This window comes from Stegodyphus dumicola, chromosome 6 (assembly GCF_044657685.1).
Source record: "Stegodyphus dumicola isolate Sdum_Otavi_A_Nest chromosome 6, ASM4465768v1".
In the NCBI taxonomy this organism is placed as follows: Eukaryota; Metazoa; Arthropoda; class Arachnida; order Araneae; family Eresidae; genus Stegodyphus; species Stegodyphus dumicola.
In genome coordinates this window covers 225,642,871-225,662,284 of record NC_140773.1, presented here as the reverse complement: position 1 = coordinate 225,662,284, position 19,414 = coordinate 225,642,871, and the positions used below count along the sequence as shown (strand labels likewise).

The 19,414-nt window shown below is 33.2% G+C and overlaps 1 protein-coding gene across 1 annotated transcript; it reads left to right on the top strand.

Moving 5' to 3' along the window:
- Positions 1-6,825: 6,825 nt before the first annotated feature.
- On the top strand, positions 6,826-17,801 carry LOC146996976 (E3 SUMO-protein ligase ZBED1-like). Its single transcript, XM_085819724.1, has 3 exons — positions 6,826-7,889; positions 7,971-8,472; positions 17,577-17,801. The coding sequence occupies exons 1-3, from the start codon at positions 6,826-6,828 to the stop codon at positions 17,799-17,801; spliced, it is 1,791 nt and encodes a 596-aa protein (XP_085675850.1).
- Positions 17,802-19,414: the final 1,613 nt, after the last annotated feature.

Genomic DNA, 19,414 nt, shown 5'->3' with positions numbered 1-19,414 from the left:
AAAAAAAAAAAAAAAAAAAAACTTGATCTAACGTTGGCGTCAGTTATTGTTTAATCGGATCTTACTCTGTCTCCATATTACATTACTCTAACAGCAAACAGAAGAATAGACAAACCTATTATTTTCAAAGAGACATTTTGTCAGAACGGGAATCACTGAGAATTTCCCACGGCAAACGAAAAGAGGAAAATTTTAGCCCCTCGCTTTTAGGACACTGTGAAGATTTGCGCGACGCCTAATTTTAATTTCTGCGTGGTTATAATTGGCCTAGAGTAGATTGTGATAAACTGGAATTCGCCAATTAAATTCAAGTGAGGCGTGGTGTGTCAGAAGATGACTTTTAATTAATAATTAGGTCGGGAGTTAAATAGGGAAAATTTCGTCGAAAAGAGTTTTTAGTCTGAGTTTTTCTTTCTTTTTTTTTTTTTTTTTTCTTCCTGTATTTGGTTTGGAGACTTGAAAATGAAATGTCGCTTTACCTTGAAAAGTGAGGAAAATAGGAAGATTTTGGAAAAATGATGCCTGTCCTTTTGCTTGGGCCTTGAGTTAGAAAATTGAAAAAATTGCAAGAAATATAGTTTTTAAAGATGGTGAAATGGGCTTCTCTTCCTTTTTGCTTTACGAAATGAGTTTTGGACTGGTAAAGTTTCCTGTCCGAATGATTACAGATGGTTTGCAGATATTCAATAAATGACTTAAGGAGAGATGACTTAGATTAGACTGATTCATAGAGGCTCCTGTTTTATCATGTCATGTTTTATAGACTTTAAGATGGATTGTACTTGTTTATAGACTTTTAAGTCAAGACGGAGAGAAAAAGATTGTGAAGGAGAGTTCCAGCTGAAAATCTACTGAGCAATAAAAGTTCCTGACCGCGGTGAACCAGCCTTACAATTAAAGACTGACTGTATGAGTCGATGATTATATAGGACTTAATATAAAAATTCATCCATAGCCTGACTCTTAGTGTATTACCTTTCAGAGCTGAGAAATTTGATTTTATTGATTGTGTGGGAACAAAGTCTGAAAAGGTATGTACAATTTTTCCTCTTACTTTTAGTGATCTATATATAAACTATTATTGATATTTTAATATGTATTAAAGAGTTAAATCCGAGATTAAGGAAATGTTTCTATTCCTATATTTATTGTGATCTTAAGGTGTTAATATGTTATTTAGGACTCTATACATAAAAATGAATAATTTATAACTAGGATATGTGGCTATTTAAGAATATGTTTTCTGTCCACTACAACACAATAACGTATTGTTAATTGTATATTATTTATCAAAGTGTTGTAATGTTGCGGTTATGCTAACTTTCAATGTTCCCGTAAGGAACTGTAAATTGTAGATGTGAAAGAACCTTTTGTTAATTATTTCCAGTTGTAATTGATTATTTAATTATTCATTCGGAAAAAGTGATTTAATATGTTTCACAATTTTGTGACTGATATTTTTCACCCCAAAAATTCACCATAATATTAGTCCCTAATTACCAGACTGAATATGATTTGCAAGTTAAATGTAAATCTGAGTGGACAGATAAAATTAATTTATGGTTAGTTTAATTAATTACAAATAATTTTATGAAGATTATTGTGTTGTGTATGAATATTCGACTGAAAATTAGTTATTTATTTACTTAATTTAATGAAAGTTCGTTACCTAATTATTCAGTTCATCCATTGTTAAAACGTGTTCATTCATTGTTATGACTATTGCTATAACTTGTGTATTGTTTGCAAGTACTTATTTTTATTACGAGTGCATATTGGATTGAACTTTAGAACTGACCTATTTAAATATCGAATCGAATCATCTCATTAGAAACAAGTACCTAACTTTATGGCTGTTCGCTTGTATTAATTTAGGTTGAGCATTTGTAGTGATGAAGTAGTGCGAAGAGCGCCGCCAAAATAAGCGATAAACATTAGAGTCTCATCATAATTGGAGAGAGCGTTGACTGTTTAAATATGTTATTGAAAACTAGTAATTTACTTATTCAATCCATTGCATTAGTGGTTTATAACTTATGTATATGTGTTTTAGCTATTGTTTAATGATTTTTGCTTTAGTTGTTTGGTACTGAGTTGTTCTCAAAAACATTGCTAGAAAGTTAAGTACAAATTATATTTAGAAATATGTATTGGTGCTATGTGGGTTCAGAAACTTAAGAAATGGGAAGAGTTAGACAAAAAGATGTACTCGGGGTAACAAGCGAGGATCGTTTCAGTCGTGTTTTCGGCTTTGATCCATTAGAGTCCACAGTTTTCAGGCTCCGACTCAGATTGTTATTTTTAAAATTTTATAGATAGAGTTAACCTTATAGATTCGCATATCGGGTAATCTGACTCAGAAACTTTGATGGCCAAAGAATAACATTAACAGGAGAAGTCGTGAGTTTCATTCGCAATAATCCCAGATTACGAAGAAAAACGGATTTAAAATTTGTGTTAGAATCTCTTAAACATAGATTTTCTACCACTCAAAATTTGCATTCGCTTTACAGAGCCTTGATCTAAGCCTTTCAGAAGCTTCGGGAATCAGTTTGACAAAATGCAGCTCGCGTCGAAGCTTTATCGTATAACACTGTAATCTTGGATAGACAAAAAGATCCAATTTCAGAAGCACACCGTCTGGAGTTGTTATTGTCAGTTTTTACACAAGGACTGTTCCCCCATCTCAAGAGGCTGTTGCTTCTCCAAAATCATAAGTCCTTCTCATTACGCCCACCAGCGGCCGAGCGGTAAAATCGCTGAACACTGGTATTTCCGATCTGGGTTCGATTTCAGGCGAATGGGCTGGCTGCATGAGCGTTTTCGTGGTTTTCCTTATGTGTAACGTGTATACAAGCCATTTTACCTTAAAAAGGCCTCCACGAAGGCATCCCCTAGGCAGACTGCCCTCAAAAGCTTTCCCATAATTAAAATAAATCCAAATAAGTAGGAGAACATTTTGAAAGTTGGAGAAGTGATTTTGATCTATCACATTTACCCACAGCTCAGAAGGAAAAGCTGCAAGATCCATTGAGTCTGAATTAGTATCCATTGAGTCGTTATAGACATATCTTTAACCTTATCGGTATTGGAATTGTCGAGATGTCTAGTAGCTATTCTTCATAACATTAAGTTACGCGACAGCGTTTCAGCGCGTCAAAGTGCCATGTCACCTGAGGGATAAATTAAATAGACAGATCTCAGACATCATTAGGGAAAGCACTTTTGCTTATAGTGCCCGAAAATACCCACAAATTAGTCACAGATTTCAGGAAGCTAACGAAAAGACGGTGGAAGATAGTTTCTCCCTTCCGAACACATTATGGTTAATGAAAGGATTGGGGGGCTGTTTGAATTATCCTCGACTTTAGGTTTCTTTCAGATGAAGATGCACCCGTCGGGCATCTTCAAATATAGGTTTTCGCTGCCACAGGACATTAAGAATGGTCTCGAGTGGTGTTCGGTCTTATAAACGCTTCGAGTTCCTATCCTTTCAGCGGTTAATGGACACTGTCCGGCTTGTTTCCATTACAAATAAGAATTTATATTGACAATAATATTGTAAATGGTTCAAAAGCATTGAGGATTATTTAGAAAAACTGAAAATTTTTCTTTGACTGGTTAAATATGCATAGCCTCAAACCAACAAATGCAAATTCTTATAGCTCACTGTGAAGTATATGGGATATAAATTGTCCAAAGGAATTATACAACCGGACGATAGGAATCTAAGAGTGGTTCAAAAATATAAGCTCCCTTCAAACAAAAAGGAAGTTAGAAGATTTTTGAGATTAATTGGGTGTTATCGTAAATTTATTCTAAATTTTGCTTAAAGAGACTTCTGACGAAACTGACTTAAAAAAAGGAAAAATTTAAATGGTTAGAAGATGTTCAACATGCCTTTGATACCTTTAAAGCGGAACACTTAAAGCAACCAACTCTTTAGTTTTTTTTATATATTATTTAAAACATGTAAGAGTTATTTTAACATGTAAAGGAATATTTCTTTTAATTATACTTATCAGATTTTTTTTCTACCTTTAATTTCAACAATACATATTCTAAAACTCTTTTTTACTACTTTCTTAAGTACGCATCTCATAGAATTTACTTTACAATACCTTTTAACAGATTGCTTTCCTGTACGAAAAATTCTTGCTTAAATAGTTTTATAAACGGATTTGTCAACAGGATTTCAATTTATTTGTACATTTCAATGTTAAGGTTCTTATAAATTTAGATGCATTGAATAATTAGATTTTTTCACAGTAACTTTCACAGGAGTTTGTGAATGAAAAAATCCTTAATTTCAAACACATTTATAAATAATTTGATAATTATTTACGTATTTTGTTAAAGGCAGATACATGCATTTTGCAAGCATTTGCATAAATACTTTTGCATAATACCCATACATATTTCATATTTTTCATTTCCGGCATGTATAAATCTTCTGTGCATTCACTATATTTTTCGAGTAAAGTAATTGACAATAATTTAGCATAAACCCGAAATTTTTACATAAGAAATATGTATAGATATAATTTGAATGAAAATTACATGCGTTATTTTTAATACCCACTCAAAGATCAGATTTTCTTCGAAACCCAAAGTGATTATTTTTCAATTATATAAAAATAAAATGATGAGTTCAAAATGAGCAACTATAAAGCCTGTTCTCTAAAAATTTTTAAAAAGTAAACGTTATAATGATATGTGAATAACAAAAAAGTTTATTTTATTTAAAAAAATTTGGCGTTTGGAGCGTAAAATAAAAGCAGCGAATACTCTATCAAGGGTATCAGAAGGCGTATACAGTTTTAAAGGTAACGTAAGGTATTTTTCATTCTTTAAGCAGGCCCACCAGCTGACGAGCGGAAAAGTCGCTGAACAGTGGTAGTTCGGTCCGAGGCTCGAATCCCGCGAATGGGCTGGCTGCATGGGTGTTTTCGTGGTTTTCCCCATGCGTAACGTGTATACGAGCCAGTTTCCCTTAGAAAGTCCTCCACGAAGGCATTCCTTCCCTTAGGCAGATAGCCCTCGAGGCTTTGCCATAATCGCACACACACATTCTTTAAGAAGAACGTTTTTGCTAAAATCTATATTTTTGTACTTCAACAGCTTACAATTTTATAAAACAAATTTATAATCAAAATCGCTGTTGTTAGTTATCGAAAAATAACCAAGATGTGATTTTTGCTTAAATGTCATTAAACTGTACAAATTGCTATTATCCATCACACAATGAATGTTTATTTTATGCGAAAGTGTTCCGTTTTTTGATTTGTATGGAACTGTCGTGTGTCGAAATACTATCAAAGCGCTGTCAAGGAAGCTTCTGAATGTAAACACCCCCCCCCCCGATCTGGAGAAAGCATGGAGGTAGGAAGTACCTCCTCCATGGGAGAAAGAAGCCTCGGACAAACAGATTCTTTGCCTCGGAGCAGTGCTTCACTTGTAGTGCAGAGTTCCTTCCTTTCTTACCTAGATGGGTTTTGCACTGCGGGGGGGGGGGGGGAACTCTCCTTATCAGTGAGTGGAATCTGAATGGGGCCTTTGTTTATTGTCCTGAACTGTGCTTAGTTAATGAAAACGTCATTATATGTTTTCTCAAGGTAACGAAAATTTTATGGTCAAGGAAAATAGAGCGGTTTTTGAACTAATGAGAAGTTTATGATGGCTGAAAGGAAAGTAAAATATAAACAAACGCTTAAGGATCAATATCGTGTGTAATCAATAAAAATTAGGGTTTATGAATTTCTGATGGCATATAAAAGTAATTTGTTACGTTATATGTTAAAGTTTTTATTGTGTTGTGTCTAGAACCAAAACTATTGTGTAAAATGAAAATTAAGATTAGTTTAGTAATATTATTGCTCTTAAAAATTACTTTAAAGATTACATGGAAGAAATTAGATGCTTATTCATATTTTCATTACTGACTCACGCAGTACCAGCCAATAAGATGTATTTCCTTAAGTGTAATACTGTTGTCATTAAATATCGGTATCAACGTAAGGAAATATTCTAGATTTTAAGATTTTAATTTAAGTTAAACAGTAATTATCAAATAGACTATTTTTGAATAAAATTTTAATAGCTTCTTGAAGGGATGTTAGAAAGTATATACAATCGTAATTAAAAATATAAATAATAATACTATTCAAAAAATTTTTGCTTAAGTATAACGAAGATTAAATTAATAATCTTCACAGACATTTCAAATCGAAGTGTTAAAAAAATAACTTACATAGACTCGTTATCAGGCCTAAATATCATCAGGCTTACCTATTTTAGCAATAATAATAGGAACATAATTTAATACAGTATCTGAAAGAGAAAATATTGAGTGATGGAGACCGTTGGCTCAAGTACAAGGTAGGTGTAAGGCCTATACAAGATACAGGTAGTCAAATTGAGGATCGATCTTACGACCTTCAGTCTCTAGCCAATATATAGCTTGGCGCACGTTCACTTCTTACGATTCTGAGTTTCATTATGCAAATATAAGTAATTTATTTTAAGACTGACTGAATGAGATTTTACTGATTTCAACTTATATAGACTGCATTTATTATTTATATTTGATACTTATTTTTCACTAACATTTTTAACGAGCTTTTATTATTTTATGTTACAGTGCAATCTATAATGGATAGGAAGAGAAGTCGGCTATGGAGGTTTTTTACACAGGCTGCCGATGAGAAGGCAAAATGTGATATTTGCCACTCGCTATATTCAGTAAAAGGTGGCTCAACAACAAATTTAAAAAAACACCTCATAAAAAAACACAGGTCAACTTACGAAAACGTCATTCTATGCTCCATGTCGGATACAATAATTCAAGAAGTTCCTGTGTCATCAACATCAGCAGCAAGTACTGAACATATTAATCATTCAATAGAACTGATATCTCAAACAAATTTAAAACAAACGACGCTGAGTACTTTCCTTAAACACCCCGTAAGTGTAGTACGGGAAAAAAAAATAAATGACTTAATTTTTAATATGATAGTCAAAGACCTACAGCCTTTTTCTGTCGTTGAAGATACTGGTTTTAAAGAGCTAATTAATTATTTAGAACCTGGTTACAAATTACCTTCAAGGTACACATTTAGTAATACCTTCCTGGACGCTCAGTACCTTGAAGTCCAAAGCAGATTAAAAGAAGAATTGCAGAGTGCAAACTTTGTATCAATTACGACCGATGCTTGGACTTCGCGAGCAGCGACTTCACATCAGGCCGTTACTGCCCATTATATATTAAATTGGGAGCTGAAGTATGCACTATTGGGCTGTTTTGAATGTCATGAGCGACATACAGCCGAATATATAAAGAAGGAATTATGTAACTTGCTGTCCCATTGGAATTTACAAAATAAAATATTTGTCTGCGTAACAGACAATGCAGCAAATATGAAAGCAACCATACGGTTGGCCAATTTTGAACATTTGCCTTGTGTCGCGCATACGCTTAATTTAATTGTGCGTGCGGGACTTCACGGCGCTGAACTAGATTGCCTCATAAAAAAAATAAAAACCATCGTGGAGCATTTTCACAGAAGTCCGTTGGCAACGAAAAAATTTGCTGAGGTGCAAAAGCAGCTGAGGCCTGGCGAAAAGCCTCTTAAATTAAAAATGGACATAGTGACCAGATGGAACAGCACCCTGGATATGCTAGAAAGAATGTGTATCCTTCAGGAGCCTCTAGAAGCGGCCCTTGGACTCCTACACAATCCAGTTGCAAATCTGTCAGAAAGTGACTGGCAGGCTCTTCCAGATGTAATTAAAATTTTAAGACCATTTAAGCAGCTAACCGAAGAAATGTCGTCTGAAAATAAGGTTACTGTTTCAATGGTCTTAGCTGCGACTGAAAGTGTAATTAGCATGTTTGAAAATTTAAATTTAAATATTAATACAGAAATTGGAAAAAATCTATCTAATAAAATAATAACAGAATTCAAATACAGGTTCAAAAATTGTTATAGAAACCCAATATTATCTAAAGCAGCACTATTAGACCCGCGGTTTAAGAAGTTGGCATTCAGACTAGCTGATGAATCAAATTATGAGTGTGCTAAAACTCTGCTGAAAACTGAACTTGAAAAATATTTTAATGTTGACAAACAGCAGACAGTGCAATCAAATAAAGTCACGCCAGCAATATTCACTGACACTAACGAGGACTCAATATGGAAAGACTTTGATGCAAGAGTGACATCAAACTCCGTCTCAAACTCAACTGTATCCAGCATCGTCACTATGAGGCAATATTTTGAGGAACGCATTCTTTCTAGGAATGAGTGCCCATTAAAATGGTGGCAGGCGCGGGCATTACTCTACCCCGAACTTTCAATTTTAGCAGAGAAATATTTATCGATCATGGCTACCTCGGGACCATCCGAAAGAACGTTTTCGAAATCGGGGCAAATACAAAGTGAAAAACGTTGTTCCATTCAACCAAAACGAATGGTGTGTGTGATTATAGCAAAGCCTCGAGGGCTATCTGCCTAAGAGGAGGGATGCCTTCGTGGAGGACTTTCTAAGGGAAACTGGCTCGTATACACGTTACACATGGGGAAAACCGCGAAAACGCCCATGCAGCCAGCCCGTTCGCGGGATTCGAACCTCGGGCCGAACTACCAGTGTTCAGCGACTTTACCGCTCGGCCGCTGGTGGGCCCAAAACGAATGGAAAAAGTTTTATTTTTAAACATGAACAAAAGATTACTTCGCTAAAAATAATATGAAATTGTTCTTTCTGTAATGCTTAATTTAATTATTTTTGTAAGTTTTTTAAAATGTGCATAAAATGTTTCATAGTTTTTTTTTAATTTTTAATGTCCATATATAATTTTCCTAATGTTGTCGAATCGAATGTCATTTAAAACAATGTTAGGAATTGTTATGATCGACCTGAACAAACATAATGCTTTACATATCATATTATAATCATAATCATTGATTTATCAATAGGCCAACATAAAAAGGGATCTGAATAAGAATAATAAAACAAGAATAGTTCAAAATACAGAAATGTGTAAAATATGTATAATATGTAATATTTATATGTACAAAGTTTGCTAAAACCAACCGGTAATTGAAGAAACTGACCCAGTCAGAATAAGACACTGCCGGAGACTACTCTTGGTGAGCAGTTTTTTATATCAACAAGTTAAGGGGTTGGTTTTTATTCGTCTCTCACTCAAATGCCTCTTTATGTATCTGAGTTGATATTATCATTTTTATTTAGAAATAAATGACTTAATAATGTATAATTTTCTGTAATAATTTTCTAGATTTTATTCTCAGAAAAGATACCGAAGTGAATAAAAAATCTGTAGAATACTCATGTGAAATGGGTAATAAAATTCTGGAGATCAAAAGAAAGAAATGCATTTGTAAATAAATTAGTGTATGTTGTTTACGGTGTTGTATCTCAAAAAATAAAACAAAACAAAAATGTTCATTGCATGTTTTTTCAGGACTATCAATCCGGCTCCGCGAAAGATTTTTTAAAATAATTTTATAAAATTTAAAATAAGCAAGGTAAGATGCACATTAACTATTTTATATAACAACCAATCTATGAATACATTGCCTGTCATGTATGTTCTTTATATATTTTAAACATTATATATAATTATTTCTAAATTTACAGTGTGTAAAATAATATAGCATTCTATTAAAAAATTTGTTGCTGTACTTTTTAGGAGAATAAAGGTTTCGTATGTTATCTTTACCAACTTTCATAATAGTATTCTATGTTTGTTCTTAGAAATTTTCAGCAGAGATATTATATTTTGCACACGGTGTCATATGTATAATCACAAAATACAACCTGAAGTAAGAATATTTCAAGTATTTGTTTCTTATGTACAAATAAGTAGTTTTGTATTAATTTAATATTTCACACTCAATTTATTAACAAATTAATTAAATTTCATAATGGTTCTTAGAAAGCAACCTTAAACCAAGCAAAATAGACTTTAGACCATTTAACACATTAGATATTCTGAAAACATAACATTAGTGTAACCATTTTAAAGCAGTAAATTAATGTTAATTATGTAACTAAGTGCATAGTTATTCTCAAATACGCACCTATTTGTGATAAAGTAGATAGTATAATGAATTGAATGATGATAGTTTATTAAATCTGCTTGAAAAAAAGCAATTATAAAGAATCATATTTATATAGTTATTCTACTACTATGAATAATTCTTCTAAAGGAAAGAAAATGCAACTGCCAAATCAGTTTTGAAATGAAAAAATACCAATGATGATACATCATGTAATCGTAACTTTATCCAAAGATATTGCTGCAAAGTAAAGTGGAAATCGTTCTATAAAACAGACAAACAGCTTTCAGACTCCGACAAATTGTTACCATTTTTCATAATTAGTGTTCATCAGCAGTTGAATGGATAATACTGTAGAGCACTAGTAGTTTAACTCATTGCATGCAGGTATATCTTGCCAAGCCATAAATCAACCTTTCACTTACAAGAAGAATTTAACAAAGCTCGCCTACTTGGCCTCACAAGTTCATCCGCACACAATGTGCTAATAACGCAAAATCAGAACTTAAGTAAATAACAAATAAGTCTAAATTAATTAGCTAACAAGCTAGCCCAAAATTCTAACTACTGCCGCAAATAAATTAATCTTCGGCTGTATAGACCAAAGCAAAGATATCAAGTGGACAGAAGAACGCTGGTAGAGTAGAGAGTCGCGCAATGCCGACTCTGTATTCATTTAAGTCATATAACTGCTGTGTTTATCTCACGACTTTCGAGTTATAATTTGAATTTAGTATATAATCATGTATTCATTATTATATTATTTTTTATATTACCTTAAAAAAATATTTATATGTGAGCTATTAAGAATTTCAAGAATTTTTTTATTTCAAGAATAAAGATATAACAGTAAATAAATTGAGAAGACGAATGCCGATCTGATTGGGAACTAGCGCAAAATAGTTTTGACTGGAGTGTCTACCTTTGAGGAAGATTGAATTTTGATTAATTGCAGGATACATGAAAACTATCAGCCTAGCAGATTTGTATTCGTAGAATGCTGTTTACCGGAAAGAGAATAATCTTCCCGTTATGCATATGGAAAATCTCGAGTTGCGAGTCTTTTACTTAAGTTACTTTGCATGAAAATATGCAAATTTTTTCGATGCAAGGAATTTTAAGCTATTTCTGCTTTAAATGTAGGCAGACGAAAAGAAATTTTTAGCATACTGACTTATTATTTAGGGCTTTAATCAAAATAATATTCGTCTAGTAATTTTTTTCCCCAGTGAGTGACTAATTTTCGGTATTCAGGAAATGTTACATTGCACTAATCAAATAGTTCAATTCTCCCCCAGCTCAAAAAGTATCTATAATAACCATTCTCGAAATATTACTCTGCAGTAATCGCGTTTGACATTGAATAGAGAGAATATGGGAATGAAAAACAAATAATGCCTCGTTATTGCATAAAAGTAAACTTTGTTTTATATGTATGTGGAAATTTTATATATGAAAAGGATGTTACTATTCTTATTTATTGTAAGAATTGTTGTGTTTCTTATCAACGCTTATGATCTAAAATCGCTTACATATGTAAATAAATCATCAAAATATGTAAATTAAGCAATAACTGATTTAAAATTAAAAGATAATAATAAAAAATACAAGAATCTAAACAAGGTATTTTAGCAATAATGAAACTCATTTAAAAAAATAGTTTACTAACTGTAGATATCAGAGTAAGTTAAAGATAAGAAAACAGAAGTAATGAAGACTTAGATAGAGTTAAAAAAAAAATCCTCCATCTCTCTCTCCCCATCTAGCACATGGGCTGAGATTAGGATAATAGGGGAGAATTGGACGAAAGGACTACGTAACCAAATTTCCATCCACACACTAGTACTATTTCCAGCATTCTCTATATTCTCATTAGTGGAGCTTTGATTGTTTTCCTTTCTTCATTGGTATGCCGTAAAAATCATGGTCTTTGTTTCTATCATCCTTTGAGTCATTATATTATTTGCTCATTCAGAGCCTAAATTTAGCAAATGCTCGGCTGAGCTTTAGTTCTTGCGAAATTGTAATTTCATCCACATCCCCAATTAAGACGAAGATTTCCCAGTTTCCTCCTGTGATTAAAATCGTACCGGTTTATTCGCTGCTATCCCTCATCCCCTCTTTAGACACCCCTACTGACAATTTATTTCCCATTTCGTCCACTGCTTTTCAACACCCCCTCATCAATACCCCTACTCACGGACGGGGGACTTTCCCCCAATTCAACCCCCCTTTCAAAATGTCGTTCTTGAGAGGCACATTTCTTGACATAGGGAACATTACATAGCAAATGTCAACTATGTACCAAACATCGATACACACATTTGCAAATATACAAATGAAGTAGGAATCAAGAAAAAAAGAAATGTTTAAAAGGTAAGAAAATATTTGTGTTACCTTTTTTTAGGGATAACAGAAAGCTCAAAATTTGTCAATCAGTACTATTTCATAATGCAATAAGCACAGTTTTATTCATTTAAGAAAATTTTTAGTAATTCGCTGCTCAGTGTAAACTGTTGTTAAACTTAAAAACACTTGAAAAAAAAGTCATCATATGTGCGTTCGGCGCGCACACACATACTAGTTGGTTTAGTTTGTTACACTAGAGCTGTCTTAAGAGGAGCACACTAGAGCACACTAGAGCTGTCTTAAGAGGAGGGGTGCCTTCGTGGAGGGACTTTCTAAGGGAAACTGGCTCGCATACACGTTACACATGGAAAAAACTACGAAAACGTTCATGCAGCCAGTCCGTCCACCGAGATTCGAGCCCCGCACAAAACTACCAGTGTTCAGCGACTTTATCGCTCGGGCCCTTATTGGCCCTCACACATACAAGAAAAAAGTAGATGATTTATGCTGAAAAAAATATTCTGAAAAAGGAACTGCGTTTTTTAACCGTTTACATCTGTTGTGCCGAAATAAAAATGTAATCAAAAACAATTTTTTGTATTCGAACGAACTTTATTGTGTGCACATGAATTATTATTATAACAACGTATGAAAGGATATAAGTTGAGAAAAGATTTCGAAGAAAATAATTTTCATTTTTAACTAGGAGCTTCGCTACCAGCCTTCGTCTGGCTTTTAAATGTACCGCAAAAATGGCTGAAGGGAACACCAAATGTTAAATTTAAAAACTGCGTAGAATTTTACTCTGCAGAACAACTTCATAAAAAAAAGTTACTACGTATAACAAAATTACAAAGAAATAAACAATATCCTTTAATACAAATATTAATTATCCTAATAAATAAATTAACCAACTTCCCTTTGCAAAATCTTAAGAACTCAAATGGTATAAAGGAGGTTAAGAACTTTATTTCCTAAAAAAATCACTCAAAACTTTTCAATATCTTAAAAACTGTGAAATGAGCAATATATAACATAAAAGAATACAAAAAACAAAAAATTCTGAAAATCAAAGTATAATTAATGATATTTTATCTTATATTTTCAAGAGAAAAAAATTACAATGAAATAAGCTATATCCCTTAATAAAAATATTAATTATCCTAATAAAAAATTATTCAACTTTTCGTTGAAGGGAAAAAATCATGCGGAACGTTTCAATATCTTACAAACAATGAAATAAACAAAAAATAACATGAAAAAAAACAAAAACAAACAAACAAAAAAAAAAAAAATCCGCGCGGAATTTTACTCTGCAGGGCAAAATAAAAATGTATTATATATATATATAAATGACAATGAAATATGCCAATCTCTTAAAAACGATGAAATACCATAAAAAATACGATGAAAAATTGTTGCCAAACTCATATTTCTAAAAAAAATGAAACAATTTAAAATGATGCGATTTCATCAAAAATCTATCAACAACAATAAGACAGGAAAATTGTTGCCAAAATCACATTTTTAAAGATCTGAGAAGTGTACTCGGAAGCTTCATTTAAAAAAATTTTTAAAAATACAATATATTATTATTTTTCCAAAATTCTTTTGCAAAAGCAGTTGCAAGGATGAAAGTTTAATGTTTCCAAAAATCAAAGAAAAATAAACTGTACATTTAAAGAAAAAAAAAAAAAAAACCTTTTTATAAAAAATCCGGTTGAAATGGTGTTAAGCTCCCTTTGTTAAATAAATTCGTACTGAATCGATTTATTGAAAGACGAATTTATTTTAAGTTCGTAAAATAGCTAAGTGCCTACGTTTCATGACGATGTGAAAATGGAGTGTGTAGAGTAAAATCTCGCTTTCCTATAGCCCATTATGTCTCAAAATGACGCGATTTCGTCACAAAACATAAAATAAAATAAATTCTAATTCTAATTTCGAAAAAACTGCTTCGAGGTGCACTGGCTCTTAACTAGATGCACCTACTATGTGCCAAATTTCGTAGCCGTGGGTCTATTAGCTTATGCGCAGCGCGAACGAAAGACACACACACAGACACTTTCTTTTATTATATGTAGAGATTTTTTCAAAAAGAGATATCATATTAATTTCCAAATAATTTAAATCTGCTGTGCTGAAATAAAAATTTAATAGAGAATATTTTTTGTGTTTGTTTATTGTATATGTAGGATTTACTATTATTACGTGTGTGTGTGTGCCTGTCTCAAAGTAAATATTTCAGTTATGTATAATAAAAAGTATAAAAAAAGAATTAAACTCGCATAACAGCTAATTGCGAAAGAAAAATTAGAGCCAAAAATCGCTCATTTTTTTTAAATTACATTAATTCCATTATCTATAAGAAAATAATTATTGCAAATCATCTATTTAAACGACATCTCTAAGAGGTCACTTTCTAAGGAATCTGTATTTTTGAGAACATAAACAAACATTGGTAGTGAACATCACATTTTTAAGACCACCACATGTAAGATGCTCTAAAAGCATGAATGGTTGCATTTAAAGAGGACCCATTACTTTTAATAAAGAATGTAACTTTAATCTTAATTAAACATGTTTTTGGTGTGTGTGCCAAAATAGTGATACCGTGGTTCTGTTGCTTTAGAAATGTGTGAAATTAAAAATATAGATACTATATAACAAAAATGTTATTATATTCAGATTGGATTGGATTGGATTATTCAATTATGGCTAAACACACGAGGGCTATCTGCCTAAAGGGAGGGATGCCTTCGTGGAGGAATCTAAGGGAAACTGGCTCGTATACACGTTACACATGGGGAAAACCACGAAAACGCCCATGCAGCCAGCCCATTCGAGGGATTCGAACCTCGAACCGAACTACCAGTGTTAGCGTCTTTACGGCTCGGCCGCTGGTGGGCCTATTATATTCAAATACACACCTTTTGAACACGTCGGAAATTCATTATTCTGCTCAGCATAATTTGTCTGCATAAAATATTAAATAGTATCAGAAATCAAAAGCTAAGTCGAAGTAGAAACAGTCATCTCTTCTAAACCATTTTAATTGAAGTAAACAGACGTTCGTCTTATCGTAAAGTAAACACTTATTTTTCAAACAGCGGATAAAACGAGAAAGAAGGAATTGGTGGGGGAAGGCAGCGAACGAAATGACACTTTTTCGAGCTCTGGATGAAATGAGAAAGGACGAAACGGTACTAAGCCAATAAGACAAGGTCTGGTATTTTACTTTATTATTTAACTATTCATCATAAGTTTAAGAATTATTTAAATTTTTATTTGTCTTTACATTTTTATTAAATTTTACTTATAAGTATTTTATATTTCAGTTGCTAATTATTATGTTACTTTAATTATTCATTATTTTAATCACTATTTTTTATTATTTTAATTATGAAGTTTTTTAATTTATTATTTTAATTACTAATTAATGTTATTATTGTCATATTTATTCCCTTTCTTTCTTTATTTTTTCCTATTTTCCTGACGGCCTTCCGTAGGCGCTTCTGACTTTAAAAACTAAGCCCTGACAGCAATAGAAAATTTAATAATGAATCATATCCAGTGCACCAAAAAATAATAGCCAAAATAAAGTGAATTATTTCTACTCAAAAATGTGACGCAAAACTCCCTATCGCAGCACTACCCAGTTCCCGCGGGGTAGAAAAGCTCACGTGATTCAATGCGATGCGACGTTTCAAGGCCCTTTTTAGGGCCGTAGACCGATAAAATAGGCTCAGGATACGGATACCGATGGATTTTACCGAAAGTAACGAGTAACGATACGATAGTAACGAGTACTGGTTCACCGAGTAACGAATACATACGGGTACACAATTTCTCGTTACTTCTACAGCACTACAGCTCGTCCCCTAAAACAACCCGTTAAAAGGGAGAGCGCCGGACTGCCAAGTTGGCGCAACCCATTTTTTCACCGAAAGTTGAAATAGTTGCAACCACAGCATACCCTCATGTTAACAAACTCGCCAAAACCACTATTTTGAAACCTCAACGGAAAATCCAAGTCGCCAAACCCTCGCCAAATAACTGCCACCTGCAACCGGGGGAGATTAGGAATTTCAACAACCCTGCAAGGGTCCCAACGAAAGAACGCTGAAAACTCGCAAAAAGTAACTTTTCAACCGGAAAGAAGGCATTTCATCCCCCTTTAACTAAATCACAAGCGAAACGAAGAAAAATCTACTAATTAAAGCTCATAACTGAAATGCAATTAAAGTTAGAAAAATGAAAGTTATGCCAAATTAAAGAGCTAATTTTTCTGCAACTAATGATATGAAATACTAAGAAATCAAATTAATTTTTGACATGAAAAACTGAGTTTATTACGCAGAAACAAAAATACTTATCCATTGTTCGCGTGTACAAGATTGAAGACGCAGTTCGCGTAAACTCGGAAAGCCAAAATATATTACACTAGAATTAATAGGCCCAAAAAGAATATAACCAAACTTGTGTAGCTCAAATTTTGAATAATTACAACTTAAAATTTTGATTTTTATGAATCACTTAATTAAATTAAATTCGCTACACAACAAGACCGCACGTCGCCTGCTTGCATTCGATATCGGCAAACGGGCAACGTATCTGGTAGGATGGTTTAGACAGCCATTGGGTTCACGACACGCACATCTCTAGTTCGGATCGACTGTAATTTGAGCGTTGATGGGTAAATTTCTACCATCTTACGTCCAGTGGTTGTGCCCTATCTTCGAGGCGCAAAAATGCCATGTTCTAACAAGATAATGCAAAACCACATGTTTTACGTCGTATTCTGACCTTCCTCGATACACAGGGTGATCGATTGCTGCCCTGGCCTCCACGGTTTCGAGATCTGTCACCCATTGTAAACATCTAGTCATGGGTTGTTGAGAAACTGGCCGGCCAACCCTCTCCAACTAATGCGTATGAAGTGGTGTATAGACTTGAAGCAGCTTCTGTCATCTAATCCCAGTTTAACTCCATGCCTAATGGGGTACAGGACGCTGTTTCTACTAATTTCGCACCCCTGTAAACCTCCAAAATTCATTACAAATTTAATCATTTTGTCTTCATACCATATTGTTTACGGGCAGTAAATACCATTTTTGTATTTGCTTTTCTCCATGTTGTTGCAAGTCTAATGGTCAGAAATGTATTTTAGAGATTAAGAATCCCTTACCTGCTTCTCCGTTGATTTCGGAAGTAAATTCTCTTTTTGCGAAACTTTCAAACTACAAAATTCAAATTTCATGTATCAAAGAACAAAGTGGTCATTTTGGTAATGATCAGGCAGATGAATTAGCCAAAGAAGCAGCTCTTAATCAAGATGGTTTTGAAATCACCCTTCCATGGTCTCGCTAAAATTTCAAGTGCCAGCTAAACCAACCTGCTTCAAAGTTTTGGGAAGATTTGTGGAATTATGCTCTAGAGGGAAAACGCTCGAATATAAGCTCGAAATTTGAGCTCGAATATAAGCTTCGAATCTCCGTACTCTAATTCTTCATTAAATTACTATATAACAGGACACGGATCCTGACCCACATGTTTCTTCGCAAGAAATATGGCGAACTCCGATATCTGCGTATATGGGGAACAGGGAACTTCTGATGATTACACTTTTTCATCCCTCTTTTAACTGAGGGTATTCACATAAAATCCCCACGAACTAATCTCCAGGCATTCCAAAGGTTTCTATTAAAGATAAACCTCAATATCCGCAGTTTGAAAAAATTGTACAACGGGTCTATTCCTACGGCCTAGATCTTTGTCAAGTGTAAGTTCTGATACTGCACAAATTTAGTGAACTTTTACACGCTGTGAATATGGGCAAAGAAACTCCACTTACGAACTTTATGAACTGAAATAAACTTTTATATCTGAAATAACTCCATGGACCTCCTTAAAATTAGTATCACAGTTCATTACAATATTGAGTTCCAAGTACTTGTTATAGTTATCTCATTACGTTTATCTATAGATAATTATTGTATATATACAATAATTTTGTTTATCTGTTATTTTTTTACACCAAAATAAATGTTCAATTTAATTTGCGAATTTCAAATTGTATTCAGACTATATTGTAATCCCTTTATGTCCTAAATCATTAAATTTAATAAATACTGGATGCGTTGTAAATGGTGCGATTGCACGATGTACCATAATAGGTAAACTCTAGTTCATTTGGAAAGCACCAAGAATACTAGTGCCAGCTTCTTGGTATCATCTTTTGATGTGTGCGTACTGGACACAGTGCACCATTTTTGACAAATATAATGCGATTATGAAACTATTCCCCCCTATTTTAAGCTTCGTACTGTTACGGAAAGTCATTACACATTTTACCATGAAGAGTTTACTTATTTGCATAAATTCTAGAAATTTTTTAATTTATTGTCTTATGCTGTTTACGAAAGCTACATTATAGCCACTGTTTCTATTTATAAGAATATCTACTATTAAGATAAAAGTAAAAGGCTTTTGACCTCTTTCCGCGATGTTTACTGTAGAATAGAAGTTCTCGCTATTAAATTTTCACATGCTAATATTAAACGCTTCTGCAATACCTTATCGGATTTTGTAGCTATATTAAAGATCGCAACTGACAGCAAACAAAGCATTTTGTACGTACATGTATTCAAAGAGTGGGTAATGATGAAATTAGCTATCAGCTTCTTCTGTTGAATTAAGAAAGGAATTATCAATCAATTAGCTCCATTATCTTGCGATGTTATGCATGAATGGAAAGCAAAATTGTTATCGCATCGCATTCTGTACGACGAAATTAAAATGAAACATTGTGAGATAAAGAAATGAAACTTTTCCGCCGGGAGTAATTTAATATGAAACTGTTGTTTTCTTCTGTATCATTACAATACCAGAATGAGTTTTATTTTTAATCTCTGCATATAATAAAAGAAAGAGTCTGTGTGTGTGTGTGTGTGTGTGTGTGTGTGTGTGTGTGTCTTTCGTTC